The 10,777-nt window shown below is 55.0% G+C and overlaps 1 protein-coding gene across 1 annotated transcript; it reads left to right on the top strand.

Annotated features, from left to right (window-relative positions):
* The first annotated feature begins 711 nt into the window (after nt 1-711).
* Nucleotides 712-10,773, top strand: P2RX6 (purinergic receptor P2X 6). The gene is made up of 12 exons (XM_039242914.1): nt 712-857; nt 1,549-1,699; nt 3,017-3,088; nt 6,270-6,345; nt 6,541-6,634; nt 6,724-6,804; nt 6,892-7,033; nt 7,128-7,237; nt 8,601-8,694; nt 8,784-8,849; nt 9,034-9,111; nt 9,200-10,773. Exons 1-12 carry the CDS (start codon nt 724-726, stop codon nt 9,281-9,283), a joined length of 1,182 nt encoding a protein of 393 aa, XP_039098845.1. The 5' UTR covers nt 712-723; the 3' UTR covers nt 9,284-10,773.
* Nucleotides 10,774-10,777: the final 4 nt, after the last annotated feature.

Genomic DNA, 10,777 nt, shown 5'->3' with positions numbered 1-10,777 from the left:
GGTTGCTATAGAAACCGTTGCTGGCCTGGGCGGACCTCTAGCCTGCTCCCAGGCTGGGCTGATGCGAACGTGCACCAGGGTTCCAGCACCTCCCCTCTCCCCTCCCCCTTCTAAGGACTGGGGAACATGGCTGACTCCAAAGCCCGTGCCTTAGTCCCTGCGCTCTGCGGGCGCACGACACAAGAGAGCTTGGAGAACCTTGTAAAGCCCCTCCTCTCTGGAGCCAGAGTCACGCTCTTACTCTGTGGCTGCCAGTTCTCTCTCATGCTCTAGCGTCGCATATGCTGTTTCCTCCACCAGGAACATTCCTCTCCCAACTTTTCTTGTTGAACTTCAGAATCTGCAAGTGTCAGCTCCGAGATCACTTTCCTGAAGCTTTTCTTGACCCTCTCCTCTGGGCTCCTGCAGTCCTCATGCTGCCCTCTCACAGTATCTATGACACTTTTCCTCTCTTCCTCCTTCCCTCCCCCAAGGAAGTGAGGCCAGGGGGCAGGTTGCAGGGGCTGTTCCTCTCTACCTTGACCTGGGCCCCTGCAGAGGGCAGCTGGCGGTTGGGACTAAACCCAGGGCTGAGGGGTGGAGGCTGGATCCTGTCCCCAGTGGAAGTGTCCCTTTAATAGCTGCTGGCCTGCTGGCTTGGGCGCCTGCTTTACCTCCTATTCAGCTGTGACTGCAGCTGCTGTGCTGACTCATGCGCCCCAGCAGACAGCAGGAGCTGGAAGCATGGGCTTTCTAGGGGCCCTGGCAGGCTGGGGGCTTCTGGATTACAAAACGGAGAAGTATGTGATAACCAGGAACTGGCGGGTGGGCGCCCTGCAGAGGTTGCTGCAGCTCGGGGTCATGGCCTACGTGGTGGGGTAAGAGAATGGCTCCTGGACCACAATGGCTGGAGGGATAATGACTGGTTGTCCTGGGCTGACAGTTGAGGGTTTGACTCTTCAGGGGCTGAGCTGGTGGTAGCAGAGGGGAGCATGTAGGGATAGGGGAGGGAGTGGGCAGAAGGGAGGATCTTTGTCTGTCTAGAGGCCAGTGGATACGAGACCAAGCCGGTTCCTCTGTCCTCTTTTCCTGTTCCTTGTTTCCAGGCCCATATTGGGCTCTGCACACAGAGCAAGATGGCCCCCACCTGTACCCAGGAGGCCCCTGGTGGGGTAGGAGGTAGCTTCTGATGCCTGGAAGAGCTGTAGCACTAAGGTCCCCAATAGAAACCACCAATTTTAGCTGGGTCAGGGGAGTCTTTAAGGAGGAGATGGGCCCAGCCAGGGCAGGAGGAGGGTGTTGTGCTGGCTGGTGAAGGAAGAGATGATGGGTATCTCCAAGCCCCCGAGTGCCATGAAAGGCACTGGCTCTCTGACCATGGTTGGAACTTCTGATCTGTGCAGGGTGTTTGGGATGGAAAATGAGGCTGGAGGGGAGGTAGGGGCCCCGAGTCCTGGGCTGAGAGCCTGCAGGGTATATGAGGAGAGAGGCTTGAGAGGGCAGGTCCCGCTCTGCCACTGCTCATCATGGGTCAGGGACGTGCCACACTGCCCATCAATTCTTCCTAAGGTGGGCTCTCCTCGCCAAAAAAGGCTACCAGGAGCGAGACCTGGACCCCCAGATTTCTGTCATCACCAAACTCAAAGGGGTTTCTGTGACCCAGATCAAGGAGATGGGTAATCGGCTGTGGGATGTAGCAGACTTCGTGAAGCCACCACAGGTAGGTGCCTTGGTTCGACTGCGAGGCAATGACACCTCTGATACCACTCTTGCAGAGAATGTGTGTGTGAGAGGCATGTGATGCCAGAGCAGGGAGCTGGTACCGTCATAAGGCTGGGCTTGGGAAGAGCCTTACAGAGGAGTGGTGCCTGGATAGGGCTCTCTGGGATGTGTAAGAAGCTTCTAGGTGGACAAGGGGACAGAGCAGGAAGCCAGGCCAGAAGAACAGCCTTTATAGAGGCTGTACTTAGAAGAGTGGAAAGTTTAGGAACTCAAGGCTTGAGCTTGAGGGTGGGGTGGGAGAAGCATGGGGAAACCAGGGCCTTGAGCTTCCTGAGTGCTCCCCTCCCTGACCTGAGCACTCCTCCTCTGGCCCTCCCACGAGGCATTTCTGGCTCCTTCCTCCACCCAGATTGCCTACAGCCTCAGTTGCTACCTGTATCCTGCCAATGCCAAAACTGTAGCCTCAGTGACCACGTACCTCTAGCACAGCTGCCTCCTGGGTGCATACCCACCACATCCAAAGAGAAATCATCTCCCTCTCCCAATGTGGCCTCTTTTCATCCAATGAGGGCCAAAGCTGGACCTGTCCCTCCCTTCTGACCATTCCATCTCCTAGCAATTTTCACTGCTGCCTATACCATACCTGTTTGAGGCCGTGACCTTCTAGTGGGCCCCCAGATGCACTCTACTCAGCACCAGCCGGAGCTTTCCTATGTGACATCAATCAGAGCCTGCCAGCCCTTGTTTTCACCCTGGGGGGACTCCCTTTCCATAGTAGTGGCCACCGAGTCCCTCCAAATCCTGACAGCTGTCACACCTGCTGCCTTCTCTCTTTCCTTGGTGTGCATTGCCCCAAACTTGCAAAACTCACACACACCGTACTTGGATGCCAGCCACCCTGCCTGTGCTTAGCCACCTTTTGCCCAGGCAGAGCTCACCACCTGCTCCCCTGGCCCCTTTCTATGTGCAGTGAGGGGTCCACTTCCCCACTAGCTTGTGCAGGCCCCCGGTCCAACTCAGCTCTGGATCTTCAGTGCCTAGAAGCAGGAGGCAATTGGAAAATTGTGGTTGAAGGAATGAGTACAAACATGAAAAATACACTTGTCTCAAAGAGGCAGCTGTGGGCTTGGAAAAGGCCAGAAACCCAGCAGGCCTCTCTTCTCTATTTCAACTGGCCTCCCTGGAGGTGCTTTCCTGGAGCAGAGTTGATGACTTGATGGAGCCAGGACCCCTTTCCCCACAAGTTAAGCTGCCAGCTCTGGCCTCTCCCTTTTGGAGAAAGAAGCAGAGACCAACTCTGACCTTTGCTTTCTAGGGAGAGAATGTGTTCTTCTTGGTGACCAATTTTCTTGTGACTCCAGAACAAGTTCAGGACAGGTGTCCAGAGGTAAGAGTGCTCAGGAGCTTCCCAGTGGGTCCCTAGTTCCTCTGCCAGACCTGGGTCATCAGTCATGTCCTTCCCTCACCTTCCCAGGTTAACTGAGGGCATAGTATGTGCTACTGTATACCAGGCACTGAGCTAAAGCCTTTTCGTGAATCATTCCATTTAGTCTTCACAAATACCCTGCCTGGTAAGAATCACTATGATCCAGGAACACTTGGGTGGCTCAGTCCATTAAGTATCTGACTTTGGCTCAGGTCATGACTGATTCACGGTTCGTGAGTTCAAGCCCTGAGTCAGGCTCTGTGCTGACAGCTCAGAGCTGGGAGCCTGCTTTGGATTCTGTGTTTCCCTTCTCTCTCTGCCCCTCCTCCATGCACACACACTCTGTGTGTGTGTGTGTGTGTCTGTGTGTGTGTGTGTGTCTGTGTGTCAAAAATAAATAAACATTTACAAAAATTAAAAAAAAGAAATTACTATGATCCCATTTATGATGAGAAGACAGGATCTCAACAAGTTAGAGTCACACGCTCAAGGCTACTCAGTCTCTGGGCCTCCAAGTAGTCTTCTGGAGCCTTCCGCTGTAGCTCACTGTGAGATATCCAGGCCTCTTGCCTTCCTGGTCCCACCTCTGGGCACCCTCCAGTTGGTCAGTGTAACACCCGGAACTGGGTACAGGATCAGGTGAGCTCTAATAGAGCTCTTCCTCTCTTCTAGGCACAGGCTCTATTATTGTGTCCTAAGGCAGCTTCCATTTTTGTGGGCAAACAATGAAAACACCTGCTTATGCTGACCTCAGGGCCACGTACGATCTCTGGTGGGCATTTTTTACAACTATGGTCACACCAGAGTGTCTCACCCTATTTTTGTCTATTTCTCATCCAGAATTGCAGGTTTTCCACCTAAAATCTCACCTTTGTCCCATGCCTAAGGATGACCCATGGATCTAGTGTCTGTCACAGAGCACAGTGCTCTACTCTCCAGTTATGGCTTCTTCCCCCCAAACTTTTGTGTGTGTGTGATTAAATACATGTAATGTAAAATTTACCATCTTACCCATTTTTAAGTGTGTGATTCTCCAACTGTGGATTTTGTTTGAGCAGTTGGGACCCAGGACATAGCCCTGGAAGCCTATCTCCATGGTAACATCTTTTTAAAATCACATCTAGCACGGGACGCCTGGGTGGCTCAGTCAGTTAAGCGTCCGACGACTCTTGGTTTCAGCCCATGTCATGATCTCACAGTTTGTAAGTCTGAGCCTCGCATTGGGCTCCGTGCTGACAGTGAGGATCCTGCATGGGACTCTCTCTCTCCCTGTCTCTTTCTGTCCCTCCCCTGCTTGCTTGCTCTCTCTCAAAATAAATAAACTTAAAAAAATTTTTTTTTAACATTTAATTGCTTGCGGGGCTGGAGAATAATTGTGTAGTCACCTGTCCCCTGTGTCCTGGTTGTTGTGCCCCCCCACATTTCCTGGGGATGTCATGTGTCCTAGGTTGGCTCTGTCCACAAAGGACGTGAAGTGTGTGCACAAACGATGTGTTTACACACAGCAAACATACCTGGTGTCCTTCTAGATGCCCAGAAGACATCTAATTAATGTTCAGGTTGGAGGCTGTCCTGGAATTTTGCTGAAACCATCATTCTGTGTTTTCTGGAATCCGTGTGATTCCTCTTTGCCTCATGTCCCAGTTTCTAGCTTTTCCCATGAAACTACTGAGGCTGGGAAGTAATTAATCAGATCTGACAACATGGCTTCCGGAGCCTCACCAAAGATCCTGCCAGCTCCTCTCCGGGGGCCTGGTCATCTGGTCCTTCCCAAAACATGCACTGTGTTCCTTGGAGACTCACAGCCTTTAGCAAACAACTGCCGAGCCCCTGGGGCGGTGGGGTAAGGGCAGGCCCCATGCTGGACTTGCAAGACTCCACTCCCTTGTATCTCAGGAGCTCCTGCACAGGCAGCCCAACCAAGGTGGCAGGTCCTGTGGTGGGGGCAGGGGCTGCAGCCAGAGCCCCAGGGAGGCATGTCTGCCGGCCCAGGGCCTCAAGAAGGGTTTCCCACAGGACTCAAGGCCCAAGTGGGATCTTGAGAACGTCCAGGCAGAGGCAGCTATGTGAGCAAAGACCCCAAGCTATGTGAGATGAGGCATCTCCAGGGTCACCTGCTGCTGACGCTGGTTGGAGACTAGATTTGGATTGGGGTGGCCAGGGGATTGCCCAAGACCTCAGGGGCCATTTGGACTCTGTGAAGGAGCTGAGCTTGATCACAGGAGCATGGCAGAACTAGGGATGGTCTCTGCTGAATGAATGAGGCAGATGATGCAGAGAGGGGGCCCTGTGGTGGTTATCGTGGGGTTTGATTGGAGGAGATGGTGGCCCAACCAGGGTGGAGAGGAGGGGCAGACTCAGGACACAGGAGACCCCACTCTAGCCTCTGCCCACGTATCATGGTCCCAACCCCCCACAGTCCCACTGTCTCATTTGGTTTGAAGTCCCCAAACCCCTCTTGCCACCCTGGCACAGTGCTCCTCCCACTTCTCCTGAGCCAGGTAACCTGGAGTGTGGTGTTCATTGTCAGCCTGGTGCAGGACTGTGTCTGAGAGTGTGCCTTCTTCTTCAGGGAGTGTAGGACCCCCAGAAACTTTGCCAGGCCCCCTTCTGGCTGATACCCAGAACACTGTGACTATGTGTAGGCACTGATGTCCCTGTTTTACTGAAAAATAAGTAGGGGAGGGACTAGCCTATGGTCCCTCAGCAAGTGTGTGGTCCTACCACTTCCCCACCCAGGCCCCTCCAACTAGGTCCCTGCCCTTTGTTCACCACGCCCCACCCCTCCACCCTGGCATGAATTTGCCCTTCCCAGAGTTCCTTCACCTTCTCTGTTCTGTCGTTGGAGGTGGACCAGAGGATCGGGGCCTCCGGCCAGGAGAGAACTATCAGGAAGGAAGGAGGCTTGCTCTGCCTTGGCATACAGCACCTGCACCTCCTATCTGGCTGGGGGGCTGCTTGCCACCCTCCTCCTCCAACCATCTCTTTTCATTTTTACCCTCCGGCTTTGCCCTGTGCCCCCAAACTCAGGGATTTCTATGTGGCTAAGGCAGGGAGGGCTATGTCCCTGCAGACTGCAAGGCTGGTTCACAGAGGGGAGACCGTCCCTGAGCTCTTGGCAACTCTGCTTTCCCCACCTCAGCACCCCTCCATCCCGCTGGCTACCTGCTGGGCTGATGAGGACTGTCCGGAAGGGGAGACTGGGACGCACAGCCATGGTAACTCTGGGCCCTGTCTTCCAGTGGCTCCCCTGGGTGGGAGCTCCAGGGGCGGGGCTGGGACCCTGGGTGGTTCTTGAGGGCAGGCCTGGTGGTGTCTCTGCATCTCTCCTTTGTGTCAGTGGCCCCTTGCCTCACCCCATCCCTTGGCCCTGTGGCGATTTGAGGGCCCGGAGTTTGTCTTGTATTTTCAAGGTATAAAAACGGGCCAATGTGTGGAATTCAATGGGACCCACAGGACCTGTGAGATCCAGGGCTGGTGCCCTGTGGAGAGCGGCACTGTGCCCGCGTAAGTCTCTCCACCCACCCACCCCCACCCACCTCCAGGCAAGGCCCCAGAACCAAGAAGCCTGCCCTTCACTTCTCCTTTACCAGCAGGAAGCCCCTACTGGTCCAGGCAGAGAACTTCACCTTGTTCATCAAGAACACTGTCACTTTCAGCAAATTCAACTTCTCCAAGTAAGTGTGGGTATGTCCTGCTGGCCCCAGACCCTCCTTGTCTGGTCTTACCTGACCTTCTGTCCCATCCTCCACCCCCACCCGCAGGTCCAATGCCTTGGACACCTGGGACGCCACTTATTTCAAGCGCTGTCGCTACGACTCACGCTACAGCCCCTACTGCCCTGTGTTCCGCATCGGGGATCTCGTGGCTGCAGCTGGAGGGGTGTTTGAGGACCTGGCATTGCTGGTGAGTCCGTGGGGGGCAGAGTTCCAGGAAAGTTCAGGGAGAGGGTCCCGGGGCCTGCGTGCCTGCCGGTGAAGCAGCGATGTGCTGTGTGCAGGGAGGTGCTGTGGGCGTCCAAGTCCGCTGGGATTGTGACCTGGATGCTGGGGGCTCCGACTGCCGGCCTCACTATTCCTTCCAGCTGCAGGAGACGAGCTACAACTTCAGGTGCGGCCCCTCCTGCCCTCCTGCTGCTGTTCAGCCAGGCCCCCCTCCCACCCCCCACTACTTGTCCTGGGGCCACACCTTTGCCCAGCTCTCTGGACATTCCATTGTGTGTTCGAGGAGGTCCCCAGGGTCAGGACGGGTGTTCTCAGCTCCGGGTCCTCCAGCACAGGCTCTGTCCAGCCTCCCTCCTAATCCTATCCCCCTTCTGTCCCTTGGGACTTCTCACCCCCCCCAGCCCCTCCCCCACCCCACCCTGCCTCTAGCACCGCACTCTTTGGCTTGGGTGGGAGGGTTCTTTTTTACTTTTCCCTTAGGTCTTATCTCAGAATTTTCAAAAACCTATAGAAAAATGCAAAGACTAGTTCTGTGAACAGCCATAGCCATATACCCTTTATCGGGGTTCACTAGGGCTTTTTTGGTTCTGGTTTTATTTTGTACCATTTTGCCACATTTGCTTTCTCTCTCCCTCTCTAGAATGAGCTGGATATATTTAGCTAGATTTCAGAGGGAAGCATTTTAAAGTAAGTGGCAGACACCTGACATTCTTCCTCTCAACACTGTCCTGAGAAGGAGGACCTTACCCACGTGACCACTGTACCACAGTCGCACTCAGTAAATTTAACATTGGCCAGAATAAATCTAATATTTGCATTTTCCCAACAGTGCCAATAATAGTCCTGTATCTTTTTCTTTTCCAATCCAAGATGCACTCAGGGATTTTGTATTGCATTTATTGTCATGTCTTTGAGTCTCCTAAACAGATCTCCCTCAACCTGCCAGAATCCTTGTCACTTCCTGTCACCTGGTCATGGTCACACATATGTACACACAACCCTCAGGCCTAGAGATGATGCCCCTTGCCCCTTTGACATTGCTCACTGGGCTTTTCTTGGCCTGGCTTCCTTGACCTCCCTGGCCCTTTGCAACTATGAGGGGCTGGCTCCTTGCCCACATTCTTCTTCCTGCCACCTCTGTGCTCTTACCTGTCCTGCTTTCTGTCTAGAATACTCCTTCCCGACCCCTGGAAGACCAGCCTCAAAGTACCCCTTGCGGAAAGCCTTTCTCACTTCCTAGGGGTAGTGAGTTTCCTTTGGACTCACACAGCCCAGGGCTTGCCTCCTTACCTGTCCCCACCCTCAGTACTAGTGTCTATGTAGGGATCTTTCTGTCCCCTCAGCAGGCAAGGAGTTTCTAAGTAGGTCCCAGGTTGCCTTTCCCCTGGGTCCTCAGCAACGCCACAAGGGGGAGACATCTGGGGCTGGGGGTTTATACAATCAATGGATGAGCAAGAAGGAAGCCTGGGAGGACCTGCCCAGCCCAGGAGTGGCAGCAGAGCAAGCCACCAGACCTTTCCTACCTTCAGGACAGCCACTCACTGGTGGAAGCCCTCAGGTGTGGAGGCCCGGAGTCTGCTCAAGCTCTATGGGATCCGCTTTGACATCCTTGTCACGGGGCAGGTAGGAGGTGTTGGGTGAGAGTAATGGGTGGTGGGAGTAGGAGGGGGAGATGGTCATAGCCCCGGAGGCTCAGCCTAGGTCGGTCTCAGGCAGGGAAGTTCGGGCTCATCCCCACGATCATCACTCTGGGCACCGGAGCAGCTTGGCTGGGTGTGGTGAGTCTGACTACTGTGGGCTCCCTCTGGTTGCAACTGTGTGCCCAGGCCTGCCCGAGTGCATACCTGAGACCCCCCGCACCCACTCCTCTCCCATACATGATGTTGTCTCGCGGTGAGGGCCGGGGAGGTGGCGGAAGGGCAGGTTGAGGGCCAGGACACAGGTCTGCCCTGCCCTTCCCAGATCACCTTCTTCTGTGATCTGCTGCTGTTGTATGTGGACGAAGAAGCCCATTTCTACTGGAGGACCAAGTATGAGGAGGTGAGCCATAGGCGTGTCCGAACCCTTGGGTTCTGTTACACTTTGGAGGATGTTGTTCAGAGCCCTGATATGATGTCCTCATCTGCAGGCAAAGGCCCCGAAGGTGACCACCAACCCTGAGCGGACAGAGCCAGCTTCTGCACCCCCGTGCATGGCTGCCCAGGGGTCTTAGAGGGGACCCAGTCTGGGAGCCAGACATCAACACCAGAGTGACCATGCTGAGGCTCCGGCCCCCCACTCACTGGCCTGTTTCTGAGACCTGTAGCTGTTCCCCGCTGGTTGCAGGGTGGGGGCCCTACTGTGGGCACCTCCTGGATAAAGCCCCAGCAGGATTAGGGTGTGAGGGGGGTGGGGAATTCCACCCTTCCACTCCCAGACAGACTGTCCCTCCCCTGACTCCAGCTCCAGCAGGATGCTGCCTGGGGGAGCCAGAGAAGCCAGTTTTGCCTAGAAACCTGTAGCAGAACAGGAGCCACAGAGAAGGGGAGACCCTGGGACACCCACATGGTAGGGTAATGGTCTGGTGAGGCTCCTGCTATATCTAGGTCTAAAGAACTTTCCCCCAGCTTCCATCACCAGTGTTCTCAGTACTGATTCTCTCACTGGCTAGGGCAGACTCCAGCCCTTCTCCCCCTACCAGCACCCCCATCTTAGGTAGAACCCCTCCCTCTCAGCTGTGCCACACTGGGGTCTATGCAACTGGAGTCTGAAGCAAGGTAGAAAGAGCCCTGACAAGAGGGATTATCTCAGCTTCTCTGGTGTTGGGTTGCCCGAGGCAGGTTCCTACCCAACTCTGGGCCTCATCCATGAAATGAAGGGTGGGTAGGCAGACAGATAATCCAACCCCCTGGGACCCCAGGCAAGGGCACAGGCACCCTTTGGTCTAACACCTGCCCAGCTTATGAGCATCAACTCCTTCTTGGTGGTAGCCCTTGAGCTGTGGAGGACTGGGATGGAGAAGAGAAGGTGGAGGGGCTGGGTTAGTGGTCACTGGGTCCTTTGGGATCTTCTATATGCTTCCTCATTAACCCCCAGCCCTGGAACCTGCTCACCGGAGCCATGAGATTAGTGAGCTGTCCATCTGCTACCCGAGGTCACATCTAAGAACCTATCAAGGCATCTGCACGTCCCTGGAAGGAATGTCCCTAACAAAGGACACAAAGGACCCCAGCAGACTGGCCTGGTATCTTTCCAAGGTCTGAGTCCTGCCTGCTGGAGAATTACGCACCCCCACCCCCAGCCCCACAGTCAGGAAGGGAAGAAAGGGGCTGCAGGAGTCAAAGTCTCCCCTGGTCCCAGGGCAGAGGCAAGGATTTGGGAGTACCTACTCCAGGGAGGCAAGGGGCTTCTTTCTCATGGGTCCCTGGTGACCAGGACTGTGCTGGCAGCTTGGCAGTGGAGTCACAAAGGCCATTTGGGGAGGACCAGGGCTGAGGCTCAGGCTGAAGTAGTATCTGGGAGGCATCTGGAGCCCCAGCAAACCCTCGGGGTCTCTGGTACTTCTCAGTCCCCAGAGCGATGTCCATGGGGAGGCAGGTTCAGAAGAGCCAGGGTGAGAGAACATGGCTCTGAGGCCTGGTTATTGGAATGGGATCACATGTATCTGGTTGTCCTCAGGGCCCAGAGAAAGCTGTCATAGCTACTGAGAGCTAAGGAGTAAAGCCTG

The sequence above is a fragment of the Hyaena hyaena genome, unplaced genomic scaffold (genome assembly GCF_003009895.1).
Source record: "Hyaena hyaena isolate Hyena2069 unplaced genomic scaffold, ASM300989v1 scaffold_219, whole genome shotgun sequence".
Lineage (NCBI taxonomy): Eukaryota > Metazoa > Chordata > Mammalia > Carnivora > Hyaenidae > Hyaena > Hyaena hyaena.
Note: the sequence above shows the minus strand (reverse complement) of the source record. Positions and strands in the feature narration are given on the sequence as shown.

What these genes read in the sequence shown, in the direction of transcription:
- P2RX6 (XM_039242914.1), top strand. Translation starts at nt 724, where the DNA reads ATGGGCTTTCTAGGGGCCCTGGCAGGCTGGGGGCTTCTGGATTACAAA. An exon ending in GAGCAGCTTGGCTGGGTGTG is followed by an intron (nt 8,850 to 9,033) that starts GTGAGTCTGACT and finishes TGCCCTTCCCAG; the next exon opens with ATCACCTTCTTCTGTGATCT. An exon ending in GGAGGACCAAGTATGAGGAG is followed by an intron (nt 9,112 to 9,199) that starts GTGAGCCATAGG and finishes CCTCATCTGCAG; the next exon opens with GCAAAGGCCCCGAAGGTGAC.